Source organism: Ictalurus punctatus, chromosome 24, assembly GCF_001660625.3.
Source record: "Ictalurus punctatus breed USDA103 chromosome 24, Coco_2.0, whole genome shotgun sequence".
NCBI lineage: Eukaryota > Metazoa > Chordata > Actinopteri > Siluriformes > Ictaluridae > Ictalurus > Ictalurus punctatus.
The window spans coordinates 12,342,843-12,366,042 of NC_030439.2; the positions used below are offsets into that span (position 1 = coordinate 12,342,843).

The window sequence follows — 23,200 nt, forward strand, 5'->3', positions numbered from 1 at the left end:
CCATAAATATGAAATGTCTCCTGTTAACTTCAGTTATTATCATTATATTATATTTGCGCTGTTAATCCTCAGCAGGTTTTTATCAAATCAGTTCATTATTAGATTATTTGGTGGCTGTTACACAAAAATATCACCCACCTTCTGACCAATCAGACATGAGAATTGAACTGTACGGTGGTTTAATAAAAGAAATGCACTCGCTGGATGGTAATTTCAGGAAAAAAAAACTTTTATGGCTTTAATAAACAGCCGAAATACCCGCCCGTAATATTAGTAATGGATTACTGCTACCAGTGTATTCCTCTCTGTCCTCGTGTGGTTTTGCTGAGTGACACATGCACCCTGGTCACTTCAGTATGTGAAGGAAGTACACTGTTCTGTACTTCTGTAACACCGGACTTATTTGATTATTTCCTTATCCCATAAACCTTTGTTCGAATTGTTATTTGTTTTATATCGAAACCCTGGTAAGCTTTGTTTATTTGTGCTCAGGTCTGAAAAGACTTTCCTGTCTATGCCTGGAGGAAACCGCGAGGACTCTGAATTATTGACGAAGGTTCATCAGTGGAACCTCGAGTAGATGGAAAAGGTTAAGAGGAACGTGAGAGAGTGAGACAGGGTAGGAGACAGGTGTTTTTAAAAAAGGACTGATTTTCAAGAGCTGGAGAAGAGGTTGTGGAGCAGGAGCTGCGTGGTTAGGGCAAGGAGTGTGTGTGTGTGTGTGTGTGTGTGTGTGTGTGTGTGTGTGTGTGTGTGTGTGTGTGTTGGGGGAATAAATAGCAATTCAATAGGTTTTTTTTTTTTTTTTCCCCTCTCGGTCACCCCCCCCATCAGCTGCTTTCACAGTTGTCCTGTGTGTGCTCGGATTCAAGGGCATGTGAAGGGCATGTCTGTTCTTTAAGTGTGTACTTGGATCAGGACTCGCTGAAGGAACACACACACACTCACTGACCGTGGGGTTCTGAGCTGCGGATAAAACGACAGCTGCTCCCGAGACTGAATATGATACAGTGTGATGGGGGAAATGGAATTTCAGGGCAGGGTTGTAGTTAAACTGTTGCCGTGTGTGTGAGTGAGTGAGCTGCATGAGATGGAGTGATCATAACTTAATTGAAAAGCCCTGTCATGATTATGAAATTTTGTATGATGATTTGATTTTTCCATACAAATAATCGCAATTAAAAAAATCGTCTTTTCTTTTGATTTTATTCAGAATTTATTCATACAGTGGCGCTGGAAAGTCTGTGAACGCTTTCAAATTTTCTACATTTCTGTATAAATATGACCTAAAACATCAGCAGAGTTTCACACAAGTCCTAAAAGTAGATCAAGAGAACCCAATTAAACAAATGAGAGAGAAATATTATACATGGTCATTTATTTATTGAGGGAAATGATCCAATAGTACACCTTTGCTTTCAGTATCTGGTGTGACCCCTTGTGCAGCAGTAACTGAAACTAAATGTTTCCGGTAACTGTTGATCAGTCCTGCACATCGGCTTGGAGGAATTTTCACCCATTCTTCAGTACAGAACAGCTTCAACTCTGGGATGTTAGTGGGTTTCCTCACATGAATGATATTTTAGGTCATATTTATGAAGAAATGTTCCTAAATTCTAAAGACTTGACAAACATTCAAGCACCTCTGTAATTTGTACATAAGAGGAGTGTTTATGAATGTTCAGTGAACTCCTTAATTACTGGCATACATGTTTTTACCCCCCAGGTGCCAATAATTCTGGAGATGAATGTATGTAGTCATTTATCAACTTGTTATTTTAACCTATTAAAATTTCAGTAATACATTCCTCCCACAAAATGATGTGGAAGTATAATATTAAAAGATACTTTTTCGGGCATGCAAGCGGTCCTATCTAAAACCTTTCTCGCTACATGTGATTTGATCACATCTTTGGGTAACTACGTGCCATCACAATAAGGATATGAGCCCAATCAGTTCATCTTGTAAAAAAAAAAAAAAGAAAAAAAACCTAACCCACTTTAATGAACGGTCTAGAAAGGACGACGGCAATGTTTTAATTGCTCGTGATGACGTTACTGCATTAAACTTTGCGTGAACTGTGCATGAAGAGTAGTCTTCACAGTCCTGTTACTTCTCTCACGCAGCTGTGGAGTCCAGTGATGGACAGGAAACCATGACAAAAGCAGGTGTGTATGCGTGTACATGACCGTTGTGCATTCCCCTAAACAGCTGCCTCAAGAGTGTCTCCACCTGGAATGTGCCACTGTCATGATATTATGTGAGACTGGAGACATAGCTCTGTCCATGTAGGACGTCTCCTGCCTGAGGGCTTTATTACTTGTTTAAGCCTGTGCTGTGCTTTTGGTGTGTCCGGACTGCCGGGGCATTGCTTCGATCCCCTGCTGTGTGTGGAAATGGGTCAGCTTTCCCTCAGGGACTCGCTGGCATCTCTGACATTTGCTTGAAACCTTCACTTTGGACAGGTGGTTTTTATTTATTTATTTATTTATTTATTTATTCATTGCTAAAGAAATTTAAGGCTGTGTTGCAGTTTTTCATGTTATGTGAATGTGAATAGGCTCTGCTAGTATTGGCTGTATTGTAAGCTTTTTTTAAAAAAAATGATAATAATAATTATTATTTATACCAGTCCTCAGAGTTTCTTTATATACACTACTGCAAGCCTCTCACTAGAATGTTCTTTATTTCTGTACTGGAACAGAGATGGGAAAATCACTACCCTGGGCACCCAGAAGATTTTTTCGGGATTGTTCTGGACAAAATGACTTGTTTTTGGCGAAATTGCAGCTGCAGGAAATAATTCTGCACGGCCTTTCGCAGTGGTGTTTGTTGGTAAATGAGACCTTTTAGCTGTACTCCTGTTCGATGCACGTGAATCGAAGAGGGCTTTGGCTGAATGCACGTTGCGATGACGTCACACGACGCGTCTTGAGCCAAATTTGGGGGAAAAAAATCTGCGGTAATTTTGAAAAATCGCAAACCCCTCCGAATATTGCGGAGTTTGCGTGATTTTCGGGTTCCTTTCTGCGATCACACAATCCTGGAGGGACCGCACAGTGGTCTAACAGACACCCAGAGATAGAAAAGCAGCTACTCCTTCATGAGATTCCAGAACACAAGTTTTAAATGTTTAAATCGAACGCACTTCTCGCTCCTCGATGCTGTAGCTACAGCGACCGCTTCCGAATCCTGACGCTTTGGCCGAGATGATGTTTACTGGGCGGAGAAACCGAGCAAAATAAAATCCAGATCAAAGACACCGTATAGCTCTCCTGCTCACTATATACAGTCACCTCGTGAGTAAACATATCGAGAGAGAATAAAGACTCTGATAATCTTTTATGTGCAGTGTTGGAAGTGAACACTACAGCTCGTAGTCGAAACGCTGGCCAGTGGCTCGCTACATCAGGAAATGAATATGATCATATACTCATCTGTTACCTAATCTGTGTTAACACACTTAACTAGCTAACTAGCTTGCTGTTCACTATTACACCACATTGACCACTACTTGTTGGTCTCTTCATTTAGGTTTCCAGGCAACTGAAACATGGGACTGAGCAGCTTTTACCTTCCCTGTGGGCTAGATAATAGATTTATGATTTGTCCACCTTTTACTGTGATGTTGAACTGTGTGTGTGTGTGTGTGTGTGTGTGTGTGTGTGTGTGTTCTAGTGTCGGTCTGTCTCTTTTACTCTGTCACTGCTTGTCTGTCTCTGTCTCTTACTCTTTCTCTGCCTGTCTTTTGTGCTGTTGCTGTCTGTCTCCATCTTTCTCTCTGACTCTCTTTCTCTGTCTGTCTTTTACTCTGTAACTGTCACTCTCTCTCTCTCTCTCTCTCTCTCTCTCTCTCTCTCTCTCTCTCTCTCTCTCTCTCTCTCTCTCTGTGTGTGTAATGTTATATATATATATATATATATATAAATACACACACACACACACACACACACACAGAGAGAGAGAGAGAGAGAGTGACAGTTACAGAGTAAAAGACAGATAGAGAAAGAGAGTATATATATATAATTAGTGCACCCAAGTTCATTTCTGCACATCTTTAACCTACTTAAATTCAACCGCAAACCGAGCGAAGACAGAAATATCGATTAATCTTCTGCGGTCGCAAGCCTGCTTTAGCTCTGTGAAAATGAGACTTTACTAAATGAGGGGTGGGTTTCGTGACTTCTTTACTTTCACACCCAACTGTGGAATCCGATGATTGATAGCAAACTACGACTGCAATTAAAGTTCTTTATAAAATACTTCATGTTCGAAACAATAAATATAACATAAGCTTGTTAAACATAAATTCCAAATTGTTTCTGGGGCATGGTGATCGTTATCCTGCTATGATTGTTTATGAATCTATTTTTGATGAACAAATAAAGAAATAAACAGCTTTGTTATAACAGGAAGTTGGACTTGAACGTCTATATGCCTACTGTGTGACTTGTTATTAATAGCAGGTTAATTAACAAATTCGACATTTTGATTTTAAAACAAAAAAAGTAAAAAAAACAAACAAAATAAAAACATTTTTTTTTTTTTTTTTTTTTTTTTTTTTAAATCACAATATTGAACCACTATATTTAAAATATTGTAATACTTATTAAATTGCACCCAACCATCTGGAGGACTCTGCTAAATCTTGTGATGCTTATGGTGTATTGTGAGAATGTCTTCCAAGTGGTGTGATCTGATCCTTTTGCCATATCTCCCACCTCTCTTTCCATATGGCCTTTGTGTATTTCCCCCTTAAGAGCTGGTAATTTATAGTCTACACCTGCAGTATGCCATTAGCTGGAAATGGAGATGTATTACTCTCGCCCCTGTTCTCCTGTCTCTTGGCTTTCTGCCTTCGTACAATAGCTCATAAGTGCTACCGGGTACGGGACGTTAAACGATGATGAATAAGTCATGGTGATGGTGTCTGAAATTTCAAACCGTATACGGTGTTTGAAAAAATTGATTTCTTTTAAATCAGCTCGGCTCGGAGCGAAGCGTTCAAGTTCTCATGCCGTGGCAACCCAATGAGGTCAGTATATATCCAGTAATGTGGGCCTGTGATGAGGATGCAACAGTAGCTTTTTTCTGATACTGAGTACTGAACCATATTTGTCACTGATCCAGGGCTTACACACACCCATCCAAATATGTCAGACTTCATTTATCACGTGACGAGAGTGAGGCGAGCTGACTGACGAGACGATGGCGGAAGATTTGGTTTCAAAATTTCTATGTTTAATATACACGAGTTTGTCATCTTACTGTTTTGTAGTTGTTGTGTTTTCATTAAGAATAATAATAAACCCACCATATCAGTAATTGCCGCTAATTTGAAAGCGAATGTGAAATGTCAGATTGTTGCACTCATAAGCGATTTAAAAGCTAGGGGAAAAAGAGGGAAATGACCCCCATCCCCCAGTGATACCGGTATTCCCGGTATTACACGCCGATTAACCGGTGGGAGAATTTCCTCACTGTCACATCCCTAATCTGTACAAGTGAAAATGTAAGTAAATGGAAATTTCCCGGCCTTGTATTTTTATTTATTTATTTATTTAAATCTGTACTCGTTCACTTTTTCTTCCCCCTGTCGCCCCTGCTCAGTATCTTCTGACCCTTCGTCTCGGTGCTGTGTGTGACCTACATTGTGATGTCTTCGCAGTCTGTCTTTCTCTTTTGAATCAATAGGGAGAAATCAGCACTGATGTGCTGTGCTTTCAGAATCTCTTCAGCATGAGGTCTGTTCAGCGGCTAGTGCTTTCCCCTCTTCTTTCTGCTTCTTCTGGGTTTCCTGCATGACCGTGTTCGCTTGGTTCTGACTGTCCCTCGCTCTGTATATGAATGCCTTATTGTTAAAGAGTGTGTGTTTGTTTATGCTTCTATTTATGCATGTGTTTTTAACCTCACGACCCAGACCCATTTATTTTACTAGGGCTGGATAATACAACAGTCTTAATGTCATGATAAATCGTGTGACATTTTTCTGAGATATTGAAGGTATTGTGATATCCTGTCCATACTTTGATTTCCATCCATCTATCCAATGGAACACGGGGCAGGATGTAGAGAGAATTCGATTCAGATAGACCAGTGTATGAGGTTTGACTTTGATTATGCATTTCATTTAAAGCATTAGATTATGTGAATGTATTAAACACAGTCTAGCTGCTCTCCTTCCTGCCAGTTTGTCCTTAAGTTACGTGTGTGTGTGTGTGTGTGTGTGTGTGTGTGTGTGTGTGTGTGTGTGTGGTCTCTGTGGAAAGAAGCCAGCTTGTGTTTGTGATGGTGTATGTACCTCTGATTACATGCAGATTTGTGGCCCAGCTGATGCACGTTGCCCGAGTGTTTCTCTGCAGCGCTGCATGCAGCATCAATAGCAGAGGCTGCTGGGAGAGAGGGGGTGGGTTTGTAGGGGAAAATTTCCCCGCATCAGCACAGTCTCACACTGCATGGGCGATCTGTTATAGTCCTTTGTGTACCACGCTGGAATCCAAGACATTTCCTTCCTTTGTGCTGTAACCTGATTTCTTTATTTGGTACAGTATTCAGACACTAAATGAGCTTCTGATGCACGTCTTGCTGCAAAAAAAAAAGAAAAAGAAAAAAAGAGCCACACTGCTACCAGGAAGACTGCCTGATATTAATTGATCAATTTTCATGTTGTGTACCATTTAAACAGACATTCCCAATCCTGCTTGTAGAGTTTCCTCATGCTCGTAGTTCACCCGATTCAACTCGGCAGCTAATTCACACGACTGAACGAAGTTCAACTGCAGTGAGAGTGTCGGCAGCGATTCTCAGGCTAAGGGTCGGGAAACATAGCCAGGGGTCCACGATTGTTTTACAGTCTCGTCCCAGTGATGAAAGTCACAACCCACCATCATGAAAGTCATTCTGTTTATTATTAAGTTTCTAATAATCAGCTGACTCGAACTGAACGTTTTTAATCCAAACCCAAATGACTCAAAAACCAGTGGCCTATAAATAACGTCATCTTGGACCTAATGTGTTCTGTTGTCGGAAAATACAAATAGACAAAATACGGCCCTGATCAATAAAGAGACAAAATATGATCATACACATTTAAATGATATTCATGAAGGTGTGAGTGGAATTTTTATTATTATTATTTTTTTATATAGTTTAACGGGTCAAAAAGCTTTGGGAACCCCGGAGTCAGAGGAAGGAAACCAGTATGTGCAAGATGGAGTCGATTTAAGAAACATGGCTTTAAAAGTAGTCGTTTGTGCTGGGTTTTTTAAAAAAAACAACATAAATGTGTGTGTGTGTGTGTGTATATGTATGTATGTATATATATATATATATATATATATATATATATATATATATATATATATATATATATATATATATATATATATATATATTTGCAGACACGATGGATTATAATTAAAACATTAGTGTGTGAGCGTGTGGGATAAACTGAGGTAAGACTCTTAGCACGTAAATGTGATTGAAACAATTTTTCCGCCCCTGTTACTGTCCTGAGGGTTTTGTTTACATCACTACATTTTGCTGGTCGGACTTTAATCTTCAGTGGGTTTTTATTTGTCAGTTCTGGCATTAAAATGAATCCACCATATCTTTAGTGTTCTTTTCTGCCAGAGATCCACGATGAAGTGGAATCGATCCAATAAAATCAATATATTTTAGTACTACTAATGTCGTACACACATGATTATGCCACTCTATGATTTGCATCTTCGTCAAATGATCATGCTGCTGTTCATGTAAAAAGCCAACATGGGGAAGCTCTGGTCGTGTGTGTTTCTCCTAGAGTAAATCCCTGTTCATATCCTTGTATGGACTTGGTGCACTTTCCCATGGCATGACTTTTTCCTGTCTTTATAGCGAAGCTCTCAGACTGTGAACTAACAGATTTTTGTTCTCTTTCTCTTCCATGTCAACATCACTTCTGCTGCTATTCTGGAATACTCTGCCACCGTTTCGCAGGTAATTAACACATTTTCATTCGCTTTGGTTTTCTTTTCTTTTCTTTTGGCTTTCAACCGGAGCTGTTTGTTTTAACAGTGACTGTTTTTACTGGATCTGTTAACAAACATAAAACAAACAGGTTTTATTAGAGCAGGATGAAAAAGCCATGGTGTTCTAGCTGTACAAGAAAGAGTTACAGTATCCATTAGCTTTATTCTAATGATACCCTGTACAGTCCGTACACAATTTCATCGCCTTTATTTTTTTTTTGAGAAACACAAGGCATAACGTATTGGAAATAAAACGTACTGTTCTGACACACAGTACGTTAACTGTGCTTCCTGCTAGCTCACTCTCTGAAGAAGCTGTCGGAATTATTGCACCTGAGGCGATGTCGCTAGCTGCTAGGCTATAGTTAGAAAATACTGCTGAAGGTGACAAAATATCAAACGCTTCTGTTGTTTTTATAAAAAAATTAATTATAAATCAGTCCCTCCAGGATTTTGCGAAACTCTGGGATATTCGGGGGAGCGTTAAATTTTTCCCAGATTTGGACCAAGATGCGTCATGTGACGTCATCACAACGCACATTCGGCCAAATCCCTCTTTGATTCACATGCATCGAACATGAGTACAGCTAAAAGGTCACACTCGCTGCAAAACTATTTCGTGCCATTGCAGTTTCACCAATTCAAGTAGTTTCCTGGGAAAAGGCACGAGAAACTCCACAAGTTGTATCAGACATTTTGAAAAAAAAAAGCCGCAGCAAAATCAAACATTTTTGGCCGCAACGATCACATAAAAACTCTGTGGAATCCTGTACGGACTGTTATGTCTTATGCAATATTTTACTTTTAAAAAATGTTTTATATTGAAGGAACAATCAAGACCTGACCTTTCTTTTTTTTATTTTTTTTTATCATTGAGATGTTCAGTCTCTCACAGCATTATATTGAAGTGGGATTCATGTAATTGTCAGTAGGAGCTGGCGGCTTCTGTCTGGCCTCCCTTTGTGCCCCGAGTGTATGAGTGCAGTCAGGCAGTCGTAAGCCTAGACTCGGACTAAAAGTGTACTATTCTACCACTGTGGAGTGAAGTACCACTAGTCTTAGCAACGGATTGCCATGAATAACAATACAAGAGCTTCACAACCGGATTAAACGGGTAATATGGTTTAATATCCTGTAAAGAAGATCAGTGTGTATGCGTCTGCCACACCTCCGGCTGTGTCTCCGAGGTCTCGCTGGCCAGCAGAACTGCTCCATAGGCTCACTCTTCTTCCCGGCTTATTTGCGCGCTCTTCTCAGAAACGGCGCTCTTCTCAATCCTCTTGTTGATCACTGCTAATTACAGCCTGTTACCCAAGCACTGCGTGCAGTTCATGTTCTCATGGGAAACGTGTTTGTGTGTGACGTGCGTTTATGTGCCACCAAAAACTGTGTGTTCGACGGCGTGAGGAAGCGTTCTGGCTGAGAGGTTGCTGTGTTTTTTATGTTGCCACAAAGTTTGTACATTTCAAACAGTGTGAGGGATTGAATTGGGTAAAATGGGATTTATGACCACCTTCAGCAGCGGTGAAACCTGTAAGCTAACACACACACCCCTTTATCTATACGATATTAAACAGGCCCCCTCTGATGATAATTATTAGGCTCATTATGTAATTGTACATGCACAATAATATTCTGGAGCTTTTTCTTCCTGAAATTTCTGCAGCCCGAACCAAGTTGGCATGTTGTTTATGGGTGACTCGTTTTTGCGTTTGAATTAAGCCCATTCAATTCAACGGAGCAGTCAAATGACCGTCCACTAGGCTAATAACTTTAAAGAACGTTGACAGTCATGGGGTTTGAAGTAAAATAATAAATAAATAAATACATCACTGACTCCTTGGCTATGCTTCATGGTCCTCTGGGGGTGCCTGGACCCCACTTTCGGAACTAATGAGGTAAACAATTAAGACACGCCATGGTACACACTAACAACACGAGGCAGCAGGAGGAATCGGTTGCGTAAAATGCAAAAGCTAAGCAAAGCTGTGCAAATGATCCGGTCATCAATAAACACTTGTTGACGACGACGACGACTGTCGCAGCATAATGGACTTGTAGATAAATAAAAAAGCTATAGGGTGCGTCTCAATCAGCTCCCTAGGTGGAGAGTCAGTATATCGTAGACATGAGTTGGGGCACTGGTAAGGACCCTGGCTCACTACACATCGGGACACTGATGACTCAATTTCCGGCGACGTGCCTACGTACTCGTGTTGTAAAACGTCACCACTGGCATTTATCAACAACAGGCAGGACCGATAACCTGACAGTAGACGTCTCATAAATTTGTTAGCCGTTAGCGTTTTCAGGATCGTCGGCAAGAAAGTGGATTTTTATAAAAATCATTAAACACTTAAAAGTCGTTAGACTTTAACATAAACAAACCGTAGAACATCAAATCTAGTTAAAAATCGCTAGCGTGGGTAATCATTTGAGAGCTACAACAACGATAACGTTTGTAGACGCAGTTGGCTGAAAGTTCGTCCGCCATTTATTTATTTTTTCCCTAAGAGGAGAGGCTTCTGAATATATGATGTGTTTTTCAGTAAGGGAAGATAGTGAGCGTCGATGCTTGCCGGGTTTTGCGTTGCATTGTGGGATTTTTTTTTTTTTTTTTAGGGAGCGACCATTCCAGAGCACCAGAAGCATTTTGCGATTGAGAAGGCCCTCAACATGGCTGACTCCCTGAACAGTGCCCTGATTGAGACACACCCCAAAGCTAGTCACATGATATAAAGTGAAGGTGCAGATAATAGTTGGGGGCTGGGAAGTAGGCATGGCTCTCTTGATAGAGCACTGAGTAAAGATGATGAGATTAGATGTTGCAGTGTGAGGATCGAATCTCCAGAGATCAGAGAATTTGATTGGTTTCGATTCAGGGCACCATACAATATAAAATCAATACGAGATGCATCTTAATGTATCTTCAAGTTCTTTATCCTTTATTCTCATGATCTTTTGTGGTATGACCACTCGCTGATTAATAAAACACAGTATAATAATGCTCATACATTATGAAAATGGATGCCTTAGGGCTGGTAGAATGAATGCCAACCGGATATGTAAGATTTACATATTGAAGAGAAAAAAAAAATGAACATTTGAATGTTCTACTTTTCGTCCTCTAGCAGAAGTCTGTTGAAATACCACACACACACACACACACACACACACACACACACACATTTTTCTTGCTAAATGATTCTTTGATCCACTTGATGTTGGAACAGGGCTCGGAATAAAATACATATAATTTATGCCATACTTTATTTTCATATTTTTCTGCTTCTGCCACTAGGTGGTTCTGTTGAATTCCATAATCTGGTTGGTCAGAAGGTGTTTATTAATTTTCAGTGACAGCAGTTCTAGAGATGAAACTGTTTCACGATAAACCGGGATAATTCCGCCGATGGTCAGTATCACCATGTCACGTTTAATCATCATTAAAATCGTGCATGATTGTCGTGATTTGAAAAACTCGCGGTAAAAGCTGTCCACACGCCCAGCGCGAGTCAGACGCAGCACGCAACATGGTTGTTTTTATGAGCATGAAAAACATGGCGGAAGGCAGTGATGGCGCTCTGGAGATTTTCCACTTTTCCAAGAGGACCAAATCTGAAGTGTGGTCATATTTTGGATTTTAAAAAAATGATGAAAATATTTTCTGTCAGTCAGCTCGCCTCGCTCCTCCGGTCAGTCGGCCCGCCTCGCTCCTCCGGTCAGTCGGCCCGCCTCGCTCCTCCGGTCAGTCGGCCCGCCTCGCGCTCATCACGTGATAAATGAAGTCTGACTCCTGCTGATCTGTGCTGCAACTCTGACTCATCCGGCTCATGCTGAATTGCACAGACGCGTTCAGTTTTTAATCGTAGTGTCCGTTCTCTAACTCTAACTGAACTAAATGTTTTTTATTGCTGTAAAAAAGCAGAACGACAGTGGGGGCGGTGCCGCGGTGGGCAAGTGATGTAATTGGTGTGTGGCAGAACACCGTGTAAGACCGACTATCGCAGCAAGCCTGGTGACAACCATCCATCAGTTTATAGTCAAATATAAAAGCTGTTTAAATGATTTCAGTGTGTTTCAGTACTTTTTGTACATTTTCAGCACAGTTTAACAATACCGTGATAATACTGATAACCCTGCTCATTTTGTTCAGGATAATCGTGATCTACCGTTACACCTCCAAGCATTTCTGACCATAGGTCTGACAGGTTTATATCAATGTACTTGCTGTAACACGTTTCTATAGTAACAACTTTCACTGATTCTTGTAAGGAGGTGTTTATTTCATGTTTACGGAAGGAGTCTGCAGCGTCAGCACTTTGTAACGGTCATGTTTTCCGCCACGGGAAAATCTTCAGGACAGAGGCTTTCTGACTTCTCTGTAAAATGAAAAGTTGCTAGAGAAAAAAGGAGGCTAGTGAGGAAATGATTGTTTATAGCTGTTGTTACCTAATTTATAACAGGAGCTAACTTGTTTCGCAGATGTTCCACAACACGAAATGTAATTATGAACTGGTTGAGGGTAGTACGTGTCATTCTTTAATTAGTAAAATGCAATCTTTGGATAATTATAATAATAAAGCCTAAGAAGGCAAGAGACAAGTCTCTCTTTGTCTTGAGACAAGACAAAAATGGCGGATGTGGATCCCAGGTAGTGTATAAAAAGGAAAGTGTAATCTAGTAGTGACAGGAAAATATGAACATAAGTGAATAAATAGGAACACCACTGCTATCGTCTTTACTGGTAGTGTAGTGTTAATATCTCCAGTGTTTATAGAGCAGTTTAATAAGGATTTCTCATCTTGCTTTAATCCGCTGCTCTGTCCTGAATATTGTGGAATCAGGAGAGGTTTCACACCGAGTACTCTGGTGTGAAATGTTGTATGGAAGCACCAAGCAACTATCATATACACATGAACATATGGTTCACTCACACAGCACAAAGTTAGACAGAACAGGGTGTTGGTGTTAAATTAATTGACCTTGACTAACACTTCCTCCATTCTTTCTTCACACACACTGAATATGTATGTATGTTATCAGTCATTCAGTTTCTGTATTGTGCATAAACCCCACCCCCCCACACACACACCCACAGACGCATGCTCGTATACGTCTGACTGATGGCGGGAGTAAGGCACATGCTCCAGCTCGAGCAGTGACATCACCTGCCTTGTGGTCAAAGTACAGTTCCGGCTCAGAGCACGCTGCTCCCTCAGAGCTACCAGGCTGCTGACTGGTACACACACAAATCCGCGGGCTTTGGTTAGACTATAACTGACACCACAAAACGCAACCGAAAAGAGAAAACTGACTTGGAAGACACCTGGATTTCCATAATGACCCTGGATCTTTGACCTCTTGGATTCGGTAGAGTCTACAGACGAACTGAGGCTTCTGCCTTTTTCTTGTTTTCTGAAAATCATTTCTTACTTTCACATTACCGCTTTCCTTCCGTTTCAGCCCTCTCACAGTTTGTAGTTCTTTTCTCTTCTTTTTTATTTCTTGTGATTTTTATATGGCTAAGCTGATATGAACTCTGCAGCATCATACAGACAATATCTTCACGACCTCGAAGTCAAAAAAGGTTTGTTCTTTTCTTTAATAGTTAACATACGGTTTGTTTGTTGTTGTTTTTTTTGTTTGTTTGTTTTTCTCTCCAAGGTTTATGAGACTCGTTAATTAATTAGAGATGGGTAAAAGAGTAGATTTAGATGCATCTCAGTTCTCTCTTCACATAACTGTACAGTGTATTGTGTTTGTGTGCATGCAACTGGACGTAGTTTGTATCTGTGATTCGTATCTTTTACCTGTTAGATATCACCGTAGCTGAATTCGGGTAAATAACCAAACTAGACAGTTTGTTTTGGCCTAAAATTGTTGTCCATGAGTCGTATTGACTTGAATACATCTCTGTTTTTGGGGAACAGTAAAGATACACAAAACCTCTCCTCATACCCGAGGACACTCCTAACACTAGGGTGTTGGTCATAATGGAATGGATGGAGGTTATAGCAGATGTACCAAAATGTCATTTATTTATTTATTTATTTATTTACTTACTTTTCATTTTCAGTAGAGGAATAATGAGTTTATTTCATAATGAGTTTCATGGTGAGGTTAAAAAAAAAAAAAAGTTCCAGTTTAAGTAAAATTTTTAAACATGTTGACCCTAATGGAAAATAAGTGGTACGAAAACCTTAATATAGTTCACCAAAAATATTTGTTTTTTAATTTTGGAAGTGTAGAAGGGTTTATTTACCTTTTTAACTTAACCTTTGCTGGAAGATAGAGAAGGTGTGTCGGGTAAAGAGCTGGTTAAATGCAGTGGTCTGCTTAAAGATGTCTAAATCCTTGCTAGCGAAGATACTGGCTTTCAAAATGTCTGTGGTGATGTTTCTGTGCCACTGCAGGAGTGGATGCTTTAAATGCAATTTTCTCCCTTTTCGCTCGGGGGCTAACAGGATTTTATACCGTAATTAACTTGTGGTTGAGATGCATGCAAGAGGAGTATAGTACAGTATTGTACAGTATAGTATAGTTGTTTAAAATCAAAAGGAATAGGAGATAGAAATCACAACTTGATGTGCATTAAGATGCATAGAGACCAATTTACTTTCACATTTTGACTGAATTTAATCCGTGTGAAGTGTCTGGAGATTCCAGCACTTCAGTTCATAGTGCTGGTTCAGATGAATTTGCTTGAATCCAGTGTTTGGTACATGTTCGATCGGCACTCAGTGAATGTCAGGATTAGATTTTTAAAAAATCAGTAAATCATAGCTTCGTAACCGTGGTCTCTTTAGAGAGTTCTGCATTACTGTAACTCACTGTGTGGGGTGTCGATGCTGCTTTGGGGCAGCTGGCACCTGTTGTTGTAGCAGACCTAGGCCGTAGTCAGCTGTGTTTCTGTAAATTCCTCCCTGCAGGTCCTCACATACATTAAGTCTCAGTCAAGGTGCCGAGTGTCTGGGGGAAAACCTTTTCTCCTGGGCATGTTTTTACTGCGTGGTGTCATGCTAATGCATCCTCACTATTGTTTGTTAATTAAGCATGAAGGAATAATGAAAATGTTTGACAAGGTTCATGAGTTTATATACATGTTTATCATATAATCCTGCCCAAAGGCAAGACTAAGTGATGGTGTGTGTGTGTGTGTAGGGTGTGTGTGTGTAGTGTGTGTGTGTGTGTGTGTGTGTGTGTGTGTGTAGGGTGTACCAGTGCTATGACTGAGGTGAATGGCTATGATTTGTTTAAGGGGTGTAGCCTCTCCTTTCTCTTTCTGCCCTTCGAGGGCTGTGCGTTTTTCTCTCGTGTGCAGTCTTCTGTTTCAAACTTTAGTCTAATTTCATTTGTTTTGCTATCTGCCTACATTCTGCTTCTAACATCTTAAATGAAATGGTGTGGCATTTGTTTTGGTGTTGTAATTCAATCCTGGATCATGGGACAGACATTTGGATAGTGGATTGTGGATGGCACCAGGCAGGCGTGTGTGTGCTGACCATATGGATAAGAAAGGAGGGGAGGGGGGTTTTAATACGTCTCCAATATCCACACACTAAGCCTATTGTCCAGGCTAAAGCGGCTTTCTCAGGAAAGTCACACCGTAGGAGTTTAAAGTTGAATAAGATTAGGTTTGAGGTAGGTGTGTCAGGTTTGTGGTATTTTGGTAAAACATGCTCAAGATTTGTATCTCTGTTAGTTTGTTAAACACTGTATGGCCAAAAGTGTGTGGACACTTGATCATCACATGCATATAATAATAATTAATACATTTCATTTCTTGGTGCCGTTCTTAACACTCAAGGTCACCGTACAGAAAGATAACCTTCAACAAGAACAGCATAGTTAAAATACGCAGCCATTTGGAATGTAAAGAAACACCAAAGCCAGTGTTTTATTGTCATCCTTTCACTGACACTTACTTATGTAAACAATTCCATGCATCAGTGAATTTTCCCTAACGCTTATCCTACACAGGGTTGTGGGGGGGAGCCTCGAGCATATCCCAGGAAACTCTGGGAACATGGCAGGGGACACCCTGGACAAACAATCACAGGGCACAATCGCATACCCATTCACACACTACGGACAATTTGGAAAGGCCAATCAGCCCAACCTCCAAAACCAGTGGTGTGAGGTAAATGTGTAAACCACTAAGCCACTGGACTAATAAAAGCTTCCCAACACAACCAGGTTCATTTCGATGCTGCTGTTCCATCCTCATATTGTGGATGTCCAAAGGCAAACAAATACGAATGACGTAGCGATAAAAAAAAAATAAATATGAACCCCACATCAAAGAGCTTATTTGGCACAGAAATACTTTCAGCTGATTTATTTCATCTAGTTACTGTATACAAGGCTTCCTGCTTAGATTTTCTACATTTTTGGTCAGCTTCACTGATGCCACAGTCACTTCTTCATTCAGAATAAAGCCAGCACCAAGAATCTCAGGAGCAAAGTGTCAAAATGACCATTTTTAAAGCCCTTTGAAGTAAATGCTGTTCATCACTACAAATGGCTGCCGCAGGTGCTTCTCTCTTCTGAAGCACTTTGCGTACGTTTCATCATTCGAACACAGCAGTGGTGTTTGAGGGGAAGACATGCGGTGTAGCAAACTTTGAGCAGGTGAGGATGAAATTACAGCTGGATCCACCTGCCTGGTGTAGGAAGACAGATGGCAGGTGGAGATGTTTGAGTTTAAGCTTGACATAAAGAACTGTGACATGAAAACACAACCCATTCTCCTTCTATAACCTGACTTGCAAGAGATGCACATACGCAAATGTTTTCCATTCTTCACACACACATTCCTCACAATCTCACAATTCTTTGCTGCCTTGGCCTTTGGTTTTGCAAGGCCAGTTGCAGTAGCTCTGAAACAGGCGGCATACTTTTACAAAGACGCAACTACAGCTTCGTTCTTAAATTAGACGTGGAATTTGATGTTGCAGGAGATTTGACTGTGCTGTAGTTTGTACTGCAGTTGCAACTTTCTGCCGTTAAACAGCTGCTGGAGCGCATCACACTGCTCATCACCATTCTTCATACACACTATGTGCTCCCGCTCTTTTATTCACATTGTGCTTGCGCTTTTTTTATTTAACAATCCAAATGGACAAGACTGTCTGTCTAGGCTTTGCCTGGAGCTGGGTCATTGCCCTTCATGGACTTCATCGATATGCTTTTCATAAACTAAGAGCGTATAGAGTATTGTGAAACCTAATCAAAAACACTACATAACCGGTATGTTAAAAGATTAAACAGCACGTGCCCTTGGCAGTCGGTCACATTTGAAGTGCATTGCCTCTGGCTCTGGGCTGTTCCGAGTCTTAGGCTGGTGTGACGTTTGATGAAGTGATAAGGATAAGGTAGCAGGGGCAAACAGATGCGTGTAGCGGCAGCAGTAGGAGTCCAGAGAGTAAGACGGACACACCGAAGCTCCGTGTGACAGTGTAGCGACAGCACATGTGTAGTGTTGGAGATAAGAGCCGAGGCCAGCGTATCACGACAGTGCCAGCAGGGTGTGGCTGCTTCTGAGGAGAGACACAAACAAGGCAAAAATAATCTGACAGCTCTGTTGCGCTCCCTAGGGATGGATTCAGTGATGAACTGAGCACAGAGTTTAGGCCGAGTTCATTTGGATACGGAAACCAAGCTGATGGCGTCATGATGTGGCATTCACTCCGGGCATGCCCCACCCTGATCCAGTCACTGCTACTGCAGAGCAGAGGAGAGTTAACTTCATCTGGATAATCGGTTTTCACACATCAGCATACCTTTTTATTGTTATTTATTCTTGCAGTATTTGAACAGTATTTTAACAGGGTACATGCGTTCACTTGGCATACGACTGATGTTGTTACACAGGATATGACGTAAACCCATCCATTTTCCATACCGCTTATCTTACACAGGACCTTGAGGGAATCTGGCGTCTATCCCAAGGGAGTTGAGGCACAAGGTGGAAGGGGTGCCAGCTCATCCAGGGCACAGTCGCACACACACACACGCACATGATCAGTGATTTAGAGATTATCCCAAAGCACAGGGAGAACATGCGAACTTTTCGGAGGCGAGAATTGAACCCCCAACCTTGGAGGTGTGAGGCAAACGTGCTAACCACTAATTCCCCTGGATATGATGTAAATTCCACCTTTCATTCGTTCATCTTCTGTAACCACTCCATCCAGGATGGATCTGGAGCACATCCCGGTAACACTGAGCACAAGATGGGAGATTTCACCCCAGATGGGATGCCAGTCCACCATGCACACCCTCATTCACACCTGGGGGCAATCCAGAGTAGACAATCCACCTGTCTGAGCACTTCCCCAGTGCTCTTGGTATATGCTTGTGATTCAGTCATAAATGATCCATCCTGCATCCTGGCCTGATGCATCAGACAGAGAATTTTGTCCGTTTCTCCAATTTCCTGACGTTCTGTTCTTCTTCTTCCTTGTTCACGTTAGGCCTTTTCTCCTGCTGCCTATTTACTGTGCTATTGTTTTAAAGCATGTTGTAATATAAATAGCCATCAAGATATGGTCCTGGTCTTTGGAAATCTGTCTCTTCTGTTCACACACGAGCCCTTCGGATAACTTCCCAGGAATTGCACTAGGTCCCATCACAGTAGGTTGTCGTGTCAGTCTTCCTAGGAATTCAATCCTGGCTTGTGTACACTCAAAGAACTCTTCCTAATTGATTCCCATTCATTTGCCATGTAAAAGGCTCTAATCAAGCGGGCAGCTTGATTTGATATATTTCTTTCTACAGTCTGAACAAACGATTCAGATTTGTTTGTTGGTAACTGGCAATATAAACGTTCTACAAGTCAGATTTAATAAATAAACCATACTGGCTTCTGTGTAAACAAATGCTTGAAGATATTTGAGTTGTTAGGCAGGTGACTGAGTCTTGTATACCTCTTCTAGTATACCTCTTCTATTATACCTCTTCTATTATACATCTATGCTGATACTGTGCAGCTCGGTTTCATGATCTTTTCTAAGCCCGGCCTAAAAGCCGCTCGGCTGCCGGCTTGACAGGGCGCTATCTCACTAATGACAGAGAGCCGTTATGGTGTAATTATGGTGGAGCGATGTATTGTTCTAGCTCTGGCAGTGTATTTTATGTGTGTGTGGGTGTGAGTAAGAACTCGGTGCTTGGCCCCCGGAGCTTCGCCGAACATCGTGAAAGTCTGTTCTCTCTCTGCTGACTCGAGACACTGCCATGACTCACTTTCATCTCATCGTTCAGTCATGCGAACACTTGCTCCTTATCCTGGAGACTTCTAGTTTTAACCTTCTGTCTGTTGTGTTTTTTTTTTTTTTTTGCACGGTCATTACTCTTGGAGCTTCTGGGTTTAAATGACATAGTACTATTTTTAAGATGTAAGGTTCAAGCTCCAGTTCGATGTGAAACATTGCTGACCTGAACGATCTCTTGGATACTGTAATTGCTTTAGTTAATGATATACCCCTGAAATGCATTACATATCGATTACGGATCATTAAGGAGTATTTACCACTGAAACTGTATCAAGCAAATGGGAACTGGGAGTAAATATAAACAGTCGAAATGAAACCTTCATCCATTTCGTAATCAGACTCGAATAAAAAGTGAAAGCACGTTTACATTTTCTATCAGTTGTAAAAATAAATAAATAAATCAATAAAAAGTTATATGGAGATGTTAGGGTCAAACAATGGGGGTACCATCAGTATTAACCTGATAGAAAAACGACCCCTAATTATACAGTATAAAAACCCCATATGAACCAGAATGGTGGTGAGCTATCCAGGCTAAAAATATAATCTTCTAAATGAAATATTCTACTATAATACTATAAACTAGGCAGCTGGGCGATGCCTCACAGCTTCAGGGAGCCTGGGTTTCTGTCTGTGTGGAGTTTCTGTGCATGTTCTTCAGGGTTCCGTTCAGGAATTATATTTTCGTGTGTGTGTGTGTGTGTGTGTGTGAGAGGGAGAATGAGAGTGAGACAGTGGTGGTGGTGGGAGAGATGGCCTGTCACTTCCTGTTTGTTCCCCGGCCTCTGGGCTGCACAGTTTGTGAGCTGGCGTGAACTGTACAGAAGCTGTGAGGAAAAATCAGCTAAAAAATGGTGTAAAGTAACACGAACATGGACTAGGCATGTTTCAATGCAGGTTGTACAGAAAGGGTTAGCAAAAGTGAAAGTGCTTACATCATTCCTTTATAGTACAGCTGACTGGTGACCTGTGTGTGTGTGAGAGTGAGTGACTGTATATTTGTTGTGGTTGGCGGTTGGTCCTACGGTTTGTGGGCCCCTTGTTCCTCTCCCCTACTTTCCCCTCATAGCCCCCAGGCTTTCAGAATCTCTTCTCTTTCCTTTTCTTAAGTCCACTTTTATATCCCCAGTTCCCACACTCCTGCGTGGCCATTTCTTTTTCTTTGTAAACGCCATGATTTCATTTCGACGCTGATGGAGCACGACACTAAAACTCTTTCGGTACTTCCTTTCACCTCTCCAGTTTGCTCTCTCACGTCCTCCATAGTTAGCTTTCCTACCTTCCATATGAACTCACTTCAAACAAGCCGAAGTCTTCCCGGGCCGAGTGCTCCTGAGCCACACCTAACTCAGACCTGGAGTGGCTTATTAAAAACGGATTAGTGCTCCTTAACGAACCTGGGTCAGGAGCACTCATTAGCACTGCAACTGACCGTTGCAGGATTGTTAAAATGTGGCTTGTTAACTTTTCGAGAGCTGTGAGAGCACCAGAGCATGTTAGAGGGTTTCATCTTCAAGTTCTAGCGCCTGATGCGAGTCGTTCCAGTGGTAATTTCACATTATGTCTAAGAAGACGTGAATAAGACGTCTCGGCTCACGTGCTATATTGAACATCAGAGTCATCTCCTTTGTCTGACCTACATTCATTATTTACTTTGAACAGCTGGACTTTAAGCCTGTATCATGAGTAAAGCAGTAAACAGTACTGAGACATTGCCCTTTACTTTTGCAAAGTAAGACTTGGTTTTATATAGACAATGTTTTTTGGCAGATATAATGAGCAGGGAAGACTTTTTGCACTACGAATATAATCCAGCCAGTTGTTGCAGGCGGGTTCTACATTGTTTAAAATCTGCCCAACGCGAGTTCTGGACATATGACTCAGTTTTTAAAAATGTATTTATTTATTTATTTGGTATGTTGTGGTTTTAAGGCGTTCCCACACCTGTTAGTCAGTTTGCTGAGTCTGAATAATAATGAAATTTATTCTTCTGGTTGGTTTGTGGTTTGGTTTCACACGACACATGATTCAATGGACAACATCAACAATGATAACAACCTTGGCTGAGAGGCCTGTAGGGCTGAAAATGTCCTTGTAAAATGAATTCATTTATTGGTCAGATATACAGAAATGAAGTAAGGCCAAAAAACCTCTGCCAATAGTGTGTAGAAACCATAATCATCATCCAGGCTTGGAGAACACTGGTGCTAAATGATGATCCATAACTAGTTTAAAACTTTGTTGTATGCATCCAGCTTTTGTTTTCTGTTTTTGTTTGTTGGTCCAAATGTCGCAAATATTTCTGCAGCTCCACAGCTCTGTCCTTTGGTGCCATTTGCTCCTCTGGGCTTAGTTTAGCAGCTCGTGTCTACACAAAATTTTGCATGAAACGCAATATACATGCCATATCTGGTTCATGTCGTGCAGTTGGTTCGATTCAGAACTGAATCGCTTTCTCACTGCAGTTTAAACCATAGTAGATTTTGCTTGACTCAGATGACCTTGTTCAGACGCGCTCAGAGCGGTGTTGGTTCTCACCCGAGTACGATTCTTGTGTTCTCACCTGCCTAAACTAACTGCTCCAAGAGGGAACATGCAGCAGGATGTTATTTAAATGGTCTACATGCAACTGTGAAAGCTCCGAAATGTCAGAAGTTTACAACAAGAACAACAACCTAGACAAAAACCAGTAGGGAGGCACTATGTAGGCTACGTCCACGTTAATCCGGATAGATCCGAAAACTGGTTTGTTGTCTTCAAACGTTTTCCAAAAATCACTCATCCACACTGAAACACCTGTGAAAACGCTCACATCCCGATACTTCGCGTGTATAAAAACATAAGAAGCCTGCGTTATTTCCGTCAGGCGTTTATTTAAAAATGCAATCAGAAGGTTGTACAAAGTGACATTAATCTTTAACAAAAAACGATCAAACTGGACAGCAGGCGCAACAACTGCAGTACAATATCCACCATCTTGTTTGCTTTGAGTTGAATGGGTCACATGATTAAAAATTCATCATTGTATTTGAATATCTCCATTTTCTCTGTCCACACTACAACGCAAAAACGGCATTTTCACATTTATCCACGTTGGGGAGAGCTTTCGTAAAGCTTTGTTTTCGCTGGACGTAAACGCCGTCGAAGCGTAGAGAAAAGGACGCGCTTACAGATTTGTCCGGATTATTATGGACATAGCTTTAGAGTGTGCATGCTTACATAGTTACCATAACAACCATAGTAGATTCATGAGCGAATCCAACTATAGTTAAAAATAAATAAAAATCAGTTTTGATCACTTGTAATTTCATTAGACACTTTCTATTTCTTACATTACTTTTTAAGCAATGAATTGGATTTAGATTGGATCTGCTGTGTGGAAAGTCCAAATGATGATCCAGGCTTAGTGCTGATTTGAAAAATGGCTTTTGGGAGTTTGAGGTCAAGAGGCTGAGGTCAGGGTCTAATTGATCGGTTGCCCTGGTGATGACGACAGCTGAAGGAAAATGGTAGCACCGACGATCAGCGAGCCGACTTTCTGTCTGATCCTGTGTTTGTGTAGCCTCTGCTCGTTCCACCTCTTCTTTCTGCTTTCTTTCTTTTCTCTACTCATCCTTTCCCAGCCTCTGACCTGCTCCTACATTTGTCTCTCTCATGACCCCTTCCACTCCGCCCACTTTTATCTGTGATCGAGGAAATCTTTCGTCATTCATCTCTGAAGCTGAAAGCGAGGGAAAAGAGACACTCCTTCTAAGCGGAGGTGCGAGAGTAAATCTTGCTTTCTCCCTCATTGCTGTCGTATACAGTGACTTTCTGTGCCATCACAGTGAAAGCCTCGTTCCTTCCTCAGAGAGTTACGGCATTAGCAAAGGGCTTCGATAAATCTCTCCTTTTAAATCACCCTGCGTTTT

The 23,200-nt window shown here is 41.2% G+C and overlaps 1 protein-coding gene across 10 annotated transcripts in view; it reads left to right on the forward strand.

Annotated features, from left to right (window-relative positions):
- macf1a (microtubule actin crosslinking factor 1a) overlaps positions 1 to 23,200 on the forward strand; it is a 196,470-nt gene that overhangs the window by 36,708 nt on the left and 136,562 nt on the right. The window contains exon 1 of one of the 10 annotated variants that reach the window (XM_053675253.1): positions 13,233 to 13,603. The exons of the other annotated variants lie outside the window; for them this stretch is intronic. Within the exon in view, the coding sequence (XP_053531228.1) occupies positions 13,549 to 13,603 (55 nt within the window). The 5' untranslated portion in view covers positions 13,233 to 13,548. Of the gene's footprint in view, positions 1 to 13,232; positions 13,604 to 23,200 lie in introns of those variants that run through there. 10 annotated transcript variants of the gene reach the window in all.